The sequence below is a fragment of the Grosmannia clavigera genome (assembly GCF_000143105.1).
Source record: "Grosmannia clavigera kw1407 unplaced genomic scaffold GCSC_179, whole genome shotgun sequence".
NCBI classification, from domain to species: Eukaryota; Fungi; Ascomycota; class Sordariomycetes; order Ophiostomatales; family Ophiostomataceae; genus Leptographium; species Leptographium clavigerum.
In genome coordinates, this window is record NW_014040759.1 from 226,839 (window position 1) to 239,417 (window position 12,579).

At 60.4% G+C, this 12,579-nt stretch overlaps 6 protein-coding genes across 6 annotated transcripts; 2 read left to right on the forward strand and 4 right to left on the reverse strand.

The window, feature by feature from the left end:
- Window positions 1-2,312: 2,312 nt before the first annotated feature.
- CMQ_62 (proteasome-interacting thioredoxin protein) lies at window positions 2,313-3,328 on the reverse strand (the record flags this gene model as incomplete). Its single annotated transcript, XM_014314001.1, has 2 exons — window positions 2,313-3,181; window positions 3,250-3,328. 2 exons carry the CDS (start codon window positions 3,326-3,328, stop codon window positions 2,313-2,315), a joined length of 948 nt encoding a protein of 315 aa, XP_014169476.1.
- Window positions 3,329-3,762: 434 nt separating this feature from the next.
- On the reverse strand, window positions 3,763-4,576 carry CMQ_78 (chaperone; the record flags this gene model as incomplete). Its single annotated transcript, XM_014314017.1, has 3 exons — window positions 3,763-4,366; window positions 4,435-4,495; window positions 4,549-4,576. 3 exons carry the CDS (start codon window positions 4,574-4,576, stop codon window positions 3,763-3,765), a joined length of 693 nt encoding a protein of 230 aa, XP_014169492.1.
- Window positions 4,577-5,916: 1,340 nt separating this feature from the next.
- Window positions 5,917-6,636, forward strand: CMQ_344 (uncharacterized protein; the record flags this gene model as incomplete). The annotated part of the gene is made up of 1 exon (XM_014313717.1): window positions 5,917-6,636. One exon carries the CDS (start codon window positions 5,917-5,919, stop codon window positions 6,634-6,636), a length of 720 nt encoding a protein of 239 aa, XP_014169192.1.
- A 76-nt stretch (window positions 6,637-6,712) lies between these two features.
- Window positions 6,713-8,356, reverse strand: CMQ_241 (endoplasmic reticulum domain containing protein; the record flags this gene model as incomplete). The annotated part of the gene is made up of 4 exons (XM_014313863.1): window positions 6,713-6,734; window positions 6,905-7,206; window positions 7,260-8,221; window positions 8,284-8,356. The coding sequence occupies 4 exons, from the start codon at window positions 8,354-8,356 to the stop codon at window positions 6,713-6,715; spliced, it is 1,359 nt and encodes a 452-aa protein (XP_014169338.1).
- An 855-nt stretch (window positions 8,357-9,211) lies between these two features.
- CMQ_51 (prenylated rab acceptor 1) lies at window positions 9,212-11,193 on the forward strand (the record flags this gene model as incomplete). The annotated part of the gene is made up of 2 exons (XM_014313990.1): window positions 9,212-9,733; window positions 9,796-11,193. The coding sequence occupies 2 exons, from the start codon at window positions 9,212-9,214 to the stop codon at window positions 11,191-11,193; spliced, it is 1,920 nt and encodes a 639-aa protein (XP_014169465.1).
- A 198-nt stretch (window positions 11,194-11,391) lies between these two features.
- Window positions 11,392-12,312, reverse strand: CMQ_229 (uncharacterized protein; the record flags this gene model as incomplete). Its single annotated transcript, XM_014313851.1, has 1 exon — window positions 11,392-12,312. The coding sequence occupies one exon, from the start codon at window positions 12,310-12,312 to the stop codon at window positions 11,392-11,394; it is 921 nt and encodes a 306-aa protein (XP_014169326.1).
- Between the last annotated feature and the right edge of the window lie 267 nt (window positions 12,313-12,579).

Sequence of the window (12,579 nt, forward strand, 5' to 3'; positions counted from 1 at the left end):
ACATGGACGAAGAATGTCAGTGTAGAAGCTGTCCAAAAGGTAGACATGGACTGGCCAACATAGACGCAGACACACAGACATGCACGGAATATCTACTCCGTCACCCAGCACCCCGACTTATACATGGCTGTGGGGTGGCGGTCCCACCGCCAGATGAACCGCTTCTATTATTGCCTCTTGTGGGAGGCAGTTCACATGTGAGGTGAGAGCGGGTGAAAATCCCCGGCAGCCGCACCGGCCGGCGACCATGGCAAGCGAGCGCACGCGAAGGGACGCTGCTGCAAGAGGGCCAGGGAGCGCTGCACGACAGGGGGGTGGGAGCCGCAGCCGCAGCCGATCGAGACAGCCGTCTAGGAGCACGTTTAGCTGCTCGGATTGCGGTTGCAGGTCCAGGACCAATCACGAAGGCGGCAGCGTGTGTGAGCGCATCCATGGTACGGCGTAGCGTGCGAAACAAATCAGGTCCAGGGGCCAGGACAAGGAGGCAAGGAGGCAAGGAGACAAGGAGACCAGAGGCCAGGTTGCGCGATTCCAAAATTCCCCCATTCGAATGCGCACAGCCGTTGTGCGGTCTCCAGCAAAAGTGAAGCCTGGAATGTCGGGCTGCTCCCTCAGCCCCGCGGAGAGACTGCCCAGTCTGGCAGCAGGCCCGGCTGCTGCTTCCTCGTAAGCCGCGTCCACAGGCGTCCACAGGCGTCCACTCACCCACACCCGCCCACACGTCGCTTCGCTAGCCGCTGCCCGGCACTCACCTCTCGTGCGTCCCAAAGAAGCAGGGCCGGCCGCCAACCTCGCTTGCGCCCGATCGGCCTCGTTTACGAGAGACTACGGAAAATGTACAATGTACAATGTAGCAGCTGCTGCCACCACGCCTGCCGCCGTACGACGCCGCTGCTGGCCCGTCACAAGCGAGCACCACCTCCCACCTCTCCCATCCTTTTGTGGGCCGCATCGTGAACTCGACCGAAGCTCGTCCTGCGACATCCTGCCACGTCGTGCCTCGACACCCCTGGAAGTAGCTTAAATCGGAGTCGCATCACCTTTTGCTTCGTCACGGCCTCCATCACCGCCCGTCGTCCGTCGTCCGCCTTCCGCCTTCCAGAACGTGCCCCGCCTGCCCTGCACAGAGGGCAGCGCATGAACACTCGCCTTCCAGCCCAAAACAAGCTCAGCCCAGCTCAGCTCACCACCCTACCGAATCCCACCACTCGTCCTCGTACAGCCCGCATCCTGGCTCACCCGAAACCCCCCCTCCGAAACTCAGCCCCTCGCTTGTGTTTCTGATTTGTCTTTTTCCTCGCCGCCCGAAAGGCCAAAAATACGGAATACGGAGCAGAAAGATCAAAAAAAAAAAACCGCGCACCAATGCCTGCAAAATGCTAAATCTGACCGTCTGTGCGAAAAAAGGGCTACGAGCATGACTGGAAAAACCTCCCATGATTACAAATTTCGGAGTATCCGCGCACGTGATGTCCTGCCGCTATTTTCAGCAGCCAATCATGGCGCGTGCGCATCAGCCCCACTCGAAAAATGCCTATTTGAATCGCTCTTTTTTTCGTCCCTCCATGCTTCGCTCCCTCTCTCTTTTCCCTCTTTTTTCCCTCGTGCGGCTGGCATGACTCTTATACATCTACCCGTGTTGCTCGAATTCATCTTCAATGGAAGAGCCCAGAGTCGGGGGGTGGGAGCTTCTTCGGAGGAGCCCGCCCGCCCGTCTCTGGTTCTCGCTTCGCAGCGTCAGTCATGTCACAGAATAACGGAATTGCACATCGGCTTTCGCCTACTGGACTGTCTCGCTCTGGGATCCGGATTTTATCTGGCCACGGAGCGGACGACGGTAGGGGTCGAACATATTTTCACCCAGAGGGAACCACCAGTCATGTTGGCTCAGGGATCCATGCCGCAAGGAGACCGCAACATCTAGATAGGAGAATAGTCTCATTCGCTGTCTGTGAAACGTAGCATGTCTGCCTTGTTTCGCGCCCGAAACCGCTCAACCATGGTATCCCGGCAGGCCTGTTGACGAAACCGACATTGCGTGGTGACATTGTCATGTCGGCTGGCCTAGATTACATGTTCTCGGCACGACCTTGGCAATATTGCCTGTCCATCTGTCTATTTCGTATATAAGCTGTGGGGTTTTTCGAGCCCACACGCACAGATCCGAGAGCATGACCAAAGCCCATGTCATCTCTCTCGCTCTCGCTCTCGTAGGAAGCAACGCAGCCAAGTGTGACCTTGTGTGGCAAAAAAAGGGGGGGACGTCGTCGCTGTGGCTGCTTCATTATCGTTCTGATGCCGTGCGGGTCCGCCTACTCGCCCAGCTCGTCGCCAATCTTCTCCAGCTTGCCCATCTCCCGCTTCTCGCCCGACTCGCCAATCAGCCGCAGCCGGTCCAGTCGCACCTTGTCGCCGTCGCCGTCGGCCGACACCACAAAGACCACCAGCGTGTTGACCTTTTGGAACTTGACAAAGCGCAGTCCGATCGAGGCCGTCCCGTCCGCGTTCCAGTCGGCCTCGCCCAGCTCGACCTCCTGCGTCGCCACCGTGTCCTCGGCCTCGTCGAAGCCCAGGTTGTGCGGCGTGTTGCTGAAGAGCTTGATCAGCCGCGGCCGCGCCGTCTCGCCGTCCGAGCCCGGCAGCGACGTGATCTGCAGCGTGTGCAGCTTGACCATCGACATGAACGGCACAAACAGCATGATCTGCTCATCCGTGTCGCTCTCGATCCAGTCCTGCTCGTCGCTGCCCGGCCCGCCCGGGGCAAAGAGCACCCGCACGCTGCCGGTCGCCGGGTCCACGTTGAGCAGCTCGCACCGCGTCACCTCTACCTGGTCCGTGATGTCGCCGTAACCACGCGGCAGCGCAGCCCCGAGCCAGGGGCTCGACCCGGACCCGGACCCGGATCCAGACGAAGACCCGGCCGTGCTGGCCTCCTGCACCAGCTTCGTGGCCAGGGCCTCCAGCCGCTTCGGGTCCGCACCCTGCACCCGGTCAATCACCTTCCCGTCTCGAAACAGCACAAACGTCGGCAACGAGGTCACGCGGTACGCCTCCGAGATCGCCTTGTGGGCCTCCGTGTCGACCTTGACAAACGTCACCACGTTGTCCCGCGCGAGCGAGTCGGCCAGCCGCGCAAACACCGGCGCGATCATGTGGCAGGGGACGCACCACTCCGCAAAGACTGCCGGCAGCGTTAGCAGGCGAGGTCGTTGAGCAAAACAAAAATACAAAGACAGGCCGGCAACGCACAGTCGGCCACCACAATCTTGGACGTCTTCAGAAGACCGTCGAAATGGGCCGGCGAGCTGATGGCCACCACTTTCGACATGGCTGCGGCTGTCCGACGCAAAAATGCTTGTTTGTCTGGGTGTCTGGCAGCGCTCCTGGAGATCTGTTCGTCCTGCTTCCGTTGCTGTCGTCGGGCAGAAGAGCGGTTTTGTTTGCGGCTCAGAAAATGCCCCGCATTGCTAGACCATTCTCGAGTAGCTGACAAAATCGGTGATCGCTGCAAGGCACCAGGCCTGTTGCCTAAAGCTCGGAGGGGCGAGTCACGTGCAAGTTGGGCTCTTTTGGCCTCTCCGTCTTACTTTTCCCATATTTACTCGTATTTTGTTCTTGGTCTTTTTCTTCCATGGCTATCTATAAACATGTCCAAGTACAAAGGGCATAGCGGCTGTCGGACTGTAGCAAATCCAGTAAAAAGCGCCTTCCAACGGGGAAAATATACCATGCATCAAACAGCCCCCATCATCGCCAACACGCTCACACACCCACCGTGTGACTGAGCACGCGCATAGCCAGCTGGCTGAGCAGGCGAGCCCGATCGTCAGACGGCAGCTCCTGGAAGACGGCGTAGACGCTCTTGCCCTTGGTGTCGCGGATGGCGCCCAGCCGGTTTCCGGCCACGGCACCGGCCATCATCCCGGGTACGTTGGCCACGATGAAGCCGAGGGCGCCGCCGCTAATGCCGCCCAGCACGCCCCAGATGTTCCCAGTCGACCCGGTGCTGGTGCTGCCGCCGCCGTTGGCGTCCTCTTGCTCGGCCATGCCCTCCTCGCGCATCATCTCCTCGAAGACGTCGGCGAACTGGGCTTCCTCCGTGCGCTGCCGCGCCTCCTCCGGGCTCGCCTGGCGCCCATCGCTGCCCGTCGCCGGCTGCGGGAAATGATCCCAGGCCCACGAGGCCCCGCCGCCGCGGCCGTTGTCGCGCACGCCATACAGCCGCCGCTGCGTGTCGTACTCCTGGCGCCGGCCGGCGTCCGAGAGCGCGTAGTAGGCGTCGTTGACCAGCTGGAAGCGCTCCGTGCGCCGCTTGCGCTCCGGGCTGTCGGCAGGCACGCGGTCGGGGTGGGACTTTAGGGCGGCACTGCCCAACACAGAATCAGCATCGTCGACCAGGTCGCCCCGTCCACACCACTGCTCGTACAGACTCACCGCTTGTAGGCATCGCGGATCTGCTGGGCGGTTGCCTTGTCCGACACCTCGAGAACGGCATCTGTGGTCGTGATGAGCAACGTGATCCAGTCCACCCAAACAGGGTCGGCTCACAATAGTCTGGCGGAGCTGCCCGTGCCATCTTGGGAGCAGGCCGCAGAAGATTTAGCAGCAGCAGCAGCAGCAGAGCGAGAAAGCACGAGCGAGAGCGAGACGGAAAGCTCGTGTGTGGCAGCCGCTCAATATCGATGCGTGTCGGAGACGAATGTCGGGGCAGGCAAAAAGTCGCTGGCGAAGACGGTCCCGGCTGAAGATGCCTGACGGCGGATAGTTGCCACCGGCCACAACGTCATCAAGCCAAAATCGAGACGCTGTAGCGCGAGGGAGGCACCGACATCACTGCAGCCGGTGTCCACCCTCTCAGAGCCCCGCCCAGACCATACTTGTCAGTATCTTACACGTGCACCACGCGCAAAGTACAGGGGGGTCGGTATGATTGTGGCCCTTCTCAGGTACTCGTAGAAGACATATCTTAACGCTGTCTACAGAGTATGGGCTCAGTCTACACGCTGGCCGGGTCACGTGCCTGGAGGCGTGGCGAGTAACTTGGCAGGAGCTCTCCTATCTTGTGGCGACGTAAAAGACGCAACCTCATGACTGCTCCTCGCTTTGCTGTCTGTCTGCCCAACGGCTGTCTCGAGCCCAACGAGGGGCTACGACGTCTAGTTTCTTAGAAGGAGAGGCCCAAGTGGACCTGATCGTCAGATACGAGCTGTTACGGTGTGCAATGTAACTGTCTTCAGGCTGCGAGTTGCCGGCAGACAGCGGACGAAGACCAAAGAGGAATCGTGGTCCTCTGGTTCCCCGGTCGCTCTTGCCCGAGCAGGAGAGCGTCCACGTCACTTGCCCGTTTTCACGGAACCACGACACAAGCGTCGAGTCCGGTCGCTCCTACCAACGTGATGACCCTCCCCCACCTCGCCTGGACCCTCTTTGCTTCCCCTCCATGATGGTGGCGTAGCCGCTAGTAGTATTATTCACCTCTTTTTTATCAGTCCATCCGACAACCCCCTCGTTTGCCTTATCTGCCTCTGCTTTATATACCGACTGCCGTCGTCCTTCTCCTGTCTGTTCTGATCTGCTTTCTCGGATCGCTTCTTCCTGCTGGCAGCCAGAAACTGCACCTGTTTGGAAGTTCATATAGCATAGCCAAAATAAAAACACCAATTATCAGACTCGTTCCGTTTTGGGGAAGTCGGAAGACCACTCTATACGCACACTCGTCTTTCCTGGTACATATATACATCTGATATCAGAGGCGTGTTTCGACCTTTTAGAGAAGACTCTGCTTTCACTGCTGCCATTGGTACACACGTGGAAGGCGGGCGTCTCACATACACGGCCAGCTTCTGCTAACACGAGCACAGGCTTTGCACTGCGCTCCTCTCTACTATGTTTGCCGTTCAGTCTACCACAACGACCATGCAGGGCTACGATGACCTTGCAGCTCTGCTGGCCAGGAATCTGACGCTCAATCCCATCCCTGTGGCTGTGCCTGCGCCTGTGGAGGAACAGACGCCTTTGCCGCCCAAGATCTCCTATTCCATCTCGCAACACTATACCCATTCTGCTCACATGCTGCAGCGACAATACCAGCAACAGGAAGAGCTCGTCGACCCGGAGCAGCAGGCTGCCGAGGCCCTTCTTAGACAGCACGGCATCGACCCGTCGCGCCTGACTGCCGTGCAGCTAGCGCTGTTTCGCATGTCCACGCCAGACCGTCGTGACTACATCATGCAGCTGTGGCGGATCTGCCCTCCGACGACGGACGGCATGGCGGACAACGAGGTGATGAGCCTGGACGGTACGGCCGTTCCCGTAGCGTCACAGCAACACTTCACCACGCAGCAGGACGGCAGCGGCCGCTGGGTCCAGTCGACTTCGCACAGCTATACGGAGCCCTATATGATGTCTGGCTACGAGGAGCTCGCGCGCCGGGAGTACCAAACCTCGGCTTCGGACGATTCGTGCATCCCGCGCTCCGCAGGTGTGGCCCTCCGCACCGACCCGGTCTACAACAACCGGCTGGACATGTCCGGTCGGGCGTCGTGGCCTCCCCAGAGCCACCTGGCCTGCACGGATATGGAGAACCAGTATGGCAAGCTCATGGCCATGCGAGACAGCGGTGCGATGGAGATGTGAGACGCTTTTTGCATAGCTTTTGCATAACTTTATTTTAGGGGTTCATTTTTGTATGACCGAGGGCATAGCCAATGCCTTAAGTGCCAATATCATAGAAGCTATAGGCCAACACGTGCAAGCACACACCAGTAGCAATTCTAGCGTACACTATGATTTTTAGATCCTTGATGCTAGACGAATGTTTGCTTGCGGCCGTCCTTGTCAGGGCGTCCCTTTCGGATCTGGCTTTTCTGTGTTGCCCAAAAGGTCAGATGGCGTCGAGGCTTACCGCTTGCCCTTGCGTCTGACGGCCTTGCCGTTGTTGCTGCCCGAGACGCGGGCGCGGCCCAGCGACTCGGTGGACGTGCCGAGGAGCTCAAACTCCTCGTTGGAGTCGGTGCTGGGGGTCTCCTTGCCGGCGGACGAAGCCTCGTCGTCCACATCGTTCTCGTCGTCAGCCGCAGCAATTGGCTTGTAGCTACTGCTTTCCTGCTTGCCGGAAAGTACTCGACCGACGGTCAGGACGTACAGCCAGGCCGGCAACCGGTACACGGCCGTGTCCCGGAAGGTGGGAGGGTGGATGGAGTTGATCTAGCAGAGTTAGAACAGCTTTATCTGTTTGTTTGGGGGGGCAGTTTGCTTACATCGAGCAGCAGTTCTTCCACGTTGCCGTCGTCGTCGACCTGCTCGAGATACACGTCGCCGAGCGAGTCGACGACCAGGACCTTGCCGTTCTGGGCCACGACGCGCTTCTTGACCCCAGTCGGTCCGCCGGTGGGCGAAGTGACGGGCGTGGCGGTACCGCTAGCGTGAGCCGAAGCCGAAGCGGTGGCGGCAGCTGTGGAGCGACCGGTCTTGCGGGCGACGACGCTGCGACGGCCGGAGCTGGCGGTGCCGCCGCGCTGGTCCTCGCGCCTGGACTCGCGCTCCTGCATGCGGCGCTGCTTGCGGTTGAGGGCAGCCGCGGGGGCGGCATCGTCTTCGGGGACAGGAGCAGCCGCAGAAGCAGCAGCAGTAGCTACAGCAGCGGAGCTGAGATCCAAACCCAGGCTGTCGCCCCAGGCGCTGCGGCGGGCATGCCGGACGTAGCGATCCATAAAATCGCGCTGGCGCTTCCAGCCGGTATACAGGGCGACGTAGTGAGCAGCACCGCCGACAAAGACGAAGAGGCCGAAGAGGACGGTGCCGAAGCCGGGACGGTAGCGGTTGTAGTAGTAGCCCGTGCCCTTCCAGACGGGGAAGCCGTTGGCCAAGAAGTGGTCGTAGCGGTCACGCCCAGAGCCGCGCAGGATGTTGGCCACGATGCTGAGGCGCGCCTGCATGTCCGAGGCCTTCTTGATGGCAGCGCGGACTTCGGCAGCCGAGGGTCCCTTGGGCTTGGCCGCGCTTCCGCTTCCGGCGGCGGCGTGTTTCTTGGTCTTGCCGGCCAGCTCGGCGGCCAGCTGCTGCTTCACCTTGTCCGGGTGTAGCGAGCGGGACCGCTTGCGGTACGCCTTGTTGATCTCGTCCACGGAGGCCGAGGCGGCCACGCCGACAAAGTCGTAAAAGCTGACGTCGGCGCCAAGAGCCCCGGCCAGCTCGTCCCGCACACGGAAGATCTCCTGGTCTGGCCACGGGCGTGAGCGGACGGACAGACGACCGACAATGGGAACGACCACACGGACATACCTTCTTTCGACCAGGAGGCCATGACGGGAGCGACGACGGCCAGAAGGCCAAACACAAGCGTCGAGAGCCTCATGCTCGCATAGTTTGGGCGGGAAGAATGTAGGAGACGCAGCTAGGACAACGGATACGCCGTACAGGAAAGCAACAAAAAGGACAAGACCGGCTGTCGAGGACACAAAAAAAACGGATGGAAAAGAGGTCTGGACGAACAGATGCCAAATCAGCAGCGCAGCTTTTTTCCCGCCCATTTTCTGGCCAGTAAACTCTAATTTCGTAGCTGACTAGCGCCGCAAGTCCCCATGGCACAGGGGCAAACAAGCCACCTATGCAGGAAGGAGCAGGCAGTGGTGAAACTGCCGAGTTTAGGATACGACAAGCGCCTGCGTTGCAGCAGAGCTGTCTGGGCAACAGCTTCAGCGGACACGTGACGATGAATGGCTGGAAGGAGTATCTTACTTACGAGTACTCCGTACTGTACTCCGTACTCCAGTAATACGGAGTACTCCGTAACAAACTGCTGCCTGTTAATAGGGCCGTCCAACACGTAACCACTCAAGATACAGTGGCTGTGCGCTATTATGCACGAATTTCGCCTGTGCTTTCCTCTGGCCATCTCTTCTCTCTTTTCCCTCCTTCTCCAGTACTTTTTCGCCAGCTTCTCCGTGCTCTCGCTCTCTCGCGTCCTCTCACTCTCTTTAGCCGCTCCGCCTTGCTCAAGCCGCCAATAGGACTTTCTGCTCCTCCCTCCTCTTCAGCGCATTTAGCACCGTTTTCTCAGCTGGCGTGGATGTTTATCGGCTAGAATCGCGTCTGCATATAGATAGGCTGCTATTTCTCACCGTCTATTCCATCCCGCCTTCTGTTTTCCGTTTTCTGTTTTCTGCCTTCTCTCTTCTTCACCTTTTGAGAGCCTGCCTCCCGGACCAAGATGTCGCGCATACAGATCCCGCTCGACATGATCACGTCGCGGTTCAACTTCGGCGACCGCTTCGCGAGCGTGCGGTCGACGTCGCTGGCCACGCGGTTCTCCAACCTGCGGCCCCTGACTGAGTTCTTCGACGTCAAGCGGATTTCGAAGCCGGAGAACTTTGCGGAGATGCAGTCGCGCGTCAACTACAATCTGGGGCATTTTTCGAGCAACTACGCGATCGTGTTTTTGATGCTCTGCATCTACACGCTGCTGACCAACTGGTGGCTGCTCTTCGACATCATCTTTGTCGTCCTGGGCATGTTCCTCATCGGCAAGCTGGACGGCAATGACCTCGAGATCGGCACGTTCCGGGCGTCGACGTCGCAGCTGTACACCGGTCTCTACGTCATCGCCATCCCGATCGGGCTCATCTCGTCGCCGTTTGCCACCATCGCCTGGCTGATCGGGGCCAGCGGCGTGGTGATCATTGGTCATGCGTCTTTTATGGACAAGCCCATCGACGAGGCTTTTTCTGGGGAGGTGGTCTAGATGGTCGGCCACGTGCTCCCAAACACAGCCCCTCCTGGGGAAGACCATCCAAGCGCGGCGCCCGAGCGGGCAAGAACAACAACCGGGATTCTTATATCAGCGACAAGGACATTTGGAGTTCCTTCACCAGCGGCAGCCGCGTGGTGGAGGAGGTGGAGAGCAGCAGCAGCGGCGACGGCGGCGGTGGCGGCGGCAGTGGCAGAAAAGGGAAGGCCAGCCTAGCAAGAAGGCACCGGGGACAGGGCGTTTCGGATGCATTTTCAGCGGATGCGGGAGTGACCCGGCGGCGAGGGAGATTGATGCAGGCAGAATCAGGCTCGGACAAGGATGACGACAGCTCCGAGTCGGAGTCGACGTCTGAGAACTCAGACTCCGAGTCGGACATCAGCGAGCCGGGCGAGGAAGAAAAGGCGGCCTTGGCCAAGGCCATGGCCCGTATAGAGCGAGCCAAGGCCAAGGACAAGGCCCAGGTGAAGCTGAGCAAGAAGGAGCTGACGGCTCTGGGACGGCACAAGGAGCGGCTGCAGCGACTGGAGCAGCAGAAGAAGCGGCGAAAGGCGAAGAAGGAGAAGAAAGGGAGGAAAGACGAGAGAGAGCGGGTAGCGATTCCGCTGGCGCATCTGGACTTTCCGGCGATGCGCACAATCGGGAGGCCGCCGTCGCCACTTCTGTCGGGGGACGACAAGGGCGAAGCACGTCGCGTGCCTGGGGCATTTGAGCGCGAGGAACGGCCGAAGAGCGAAGTGTATCCGCCCAAGGGCCAGCTTCCGCCGCCACGACCGCTCTCGATGGCCAGCGGTGTCGGTGGATCGGACCGGCGACGCAGCGCGTCTCCCTTTACCTATGCGTACCTGCGTGGCAGCGGAGCGGCGACGGCATCGACAGCAGCGGCAGCCCGACACGTGTCTGACCCGACCGCATCGCAGGGCAATGTCAATCCGTTTCTGTTCATGACGGGAGAAACACAGACGCCGTACTATGGGTCGGTGGCAGCGGCGGTAGAGCGGTTCGGCGGGCCAGCAGTGGCTGCCACTACAGCCCGGAGCCGCGTAGACCCGTTGCTGTACGAGGTGTCGGAGTCGAGCGGTCAGGACGAGACAGCGAGCGGCGACGAAGACATGGGGGACAGGCGGCGTCGGTCAGTGGTGGACCACACACAGTCGCAGACTCGGATGGTCGATGACGGGTTGTCCAGACGGCGTGGACGGGAGGCCATTGTCCATGCGAGCGAGTCGGACTCGGAGGCCGGGGCAGATGGGCGGGAACGGGACCGTGAACGGGATCGTGAACGGGACAGGGAACGGGAGCCGGAGCTGCGGCCGGTACAAGAGTCCAAGGCGAAGAAGTCGATGCGCAGCTCGTCGACGGCGATGGCGTCCAAGCACAAGACCAGCAGGACGCGCAACAGCAGTCCCAGCGTGCAGCCGAGCCGTCGGAGACGGGCCAAGTAGGATGGCGTTTGGAAGGATGGCTAAAACAAGGGTGGCTAGACGAAGACAGATTTTGAACGATGCCCAAATTGATTGATTGAATACAAACATACAAGTACAAACAAGACAGACGTGTAAACATTATCATCCCAAACGACGTGGTATCCAACCGTTTTCGGCACAATTCCAGCACATCAGCAGCTCAGCATCTCTCACACGTCAGGAGAAGAACCGGGCGAGACTAGCACCCCAGCCGCCGCCACTGCGGCCATGGCTGCTGGTGCTGTCGCTGCCGTAAAAGTCGGTACCGGTAGTGGAACTAGCAGCAGCACGGCTGGCGCGGAAGTAGTCGCGCTGCTGGGCCGGGGGGTGTCGGAGGTTGCGACTGGCGCCGACGCCAGCACCGGCACTTGCAGCAGACCCGGACGCGGCGCCGGTGACGGAAGCCATGCGGACAGCATCGCTGACGACGCCGATGCTGTCGCTGGACGCGGCAGCAGCGCGAACGCCGAAGCCGAGCATGCGCGCAATAGCAGGCGGCAGACGCAGGCCAAAGCGGGCGAGCAGTGCCGCCAGAGCGCCGCCGGTGAGGAGTGGCATGACGGCCAGCAGAAAGACCTTGAGCGGGTGTTTCTTGGCGTAGTAGAGCAGGTCGCGCAGCAGGCGGCGCAGCTTGCGGTAGGTGCGGTGCAAAAAACCGGAGCGCGGCGAGCGCCGATAAAACGATGCGCCGGCCGGCCGGCCACCGACGCCTGAGGACGAGAAGACGGAACGCGCGCTGCCGTTGGGCTGAGCAAAGAAGCCGGCACCAAAACCGGCAGGCGAACGGCTGCGGCTGCGGCTGTGGCTGTGGTGGCCGGCGCTGTGCTTTTTCGACTCTGCCTCCTCGACGTACTCGTACAGGCTGCTGCTCGCCCTCGCGTGCCGGCCGTGACCCTTGTTGTTGACGCTTTCGAGCCCGAAAAAGGTGCGGTTCGTCGGAGCCGTCGCTCGTGTCCGGCTGCGGTCACGCTCTCGCTCCCGGTCGCCGTCCCGGCTGCTGCCGTGCTTGTGCTTGTGCTTGGACGACGAGGACGGCGACCGGTAGTGCGCGCTGCGTCGCGACACCACCGAGCCACCGTCAATGTCCAGAAAGCCCATGGCGTGTGGATCAGGGTGTGGAGAGAGCAGAGAGAGAGGACAGAACAGGACAGCCGACAGGGGAGAAGGAGGGGCGACGAGAGGGGCGAGGATTGAGACGAGAGAGAGAGAAAGAGAGAGAGAGAGACAGAGCAGAAAACAAGAGAAGAAATTGAGACGACAGACGGCGAGACGACAGAGAGTCACAGGCCCGACCACAAACCCAAAAACCCAACTCGTCCAAATCGAATGGGCGTTGGGGCAACACGCGCAAAAACACGGCTGCTG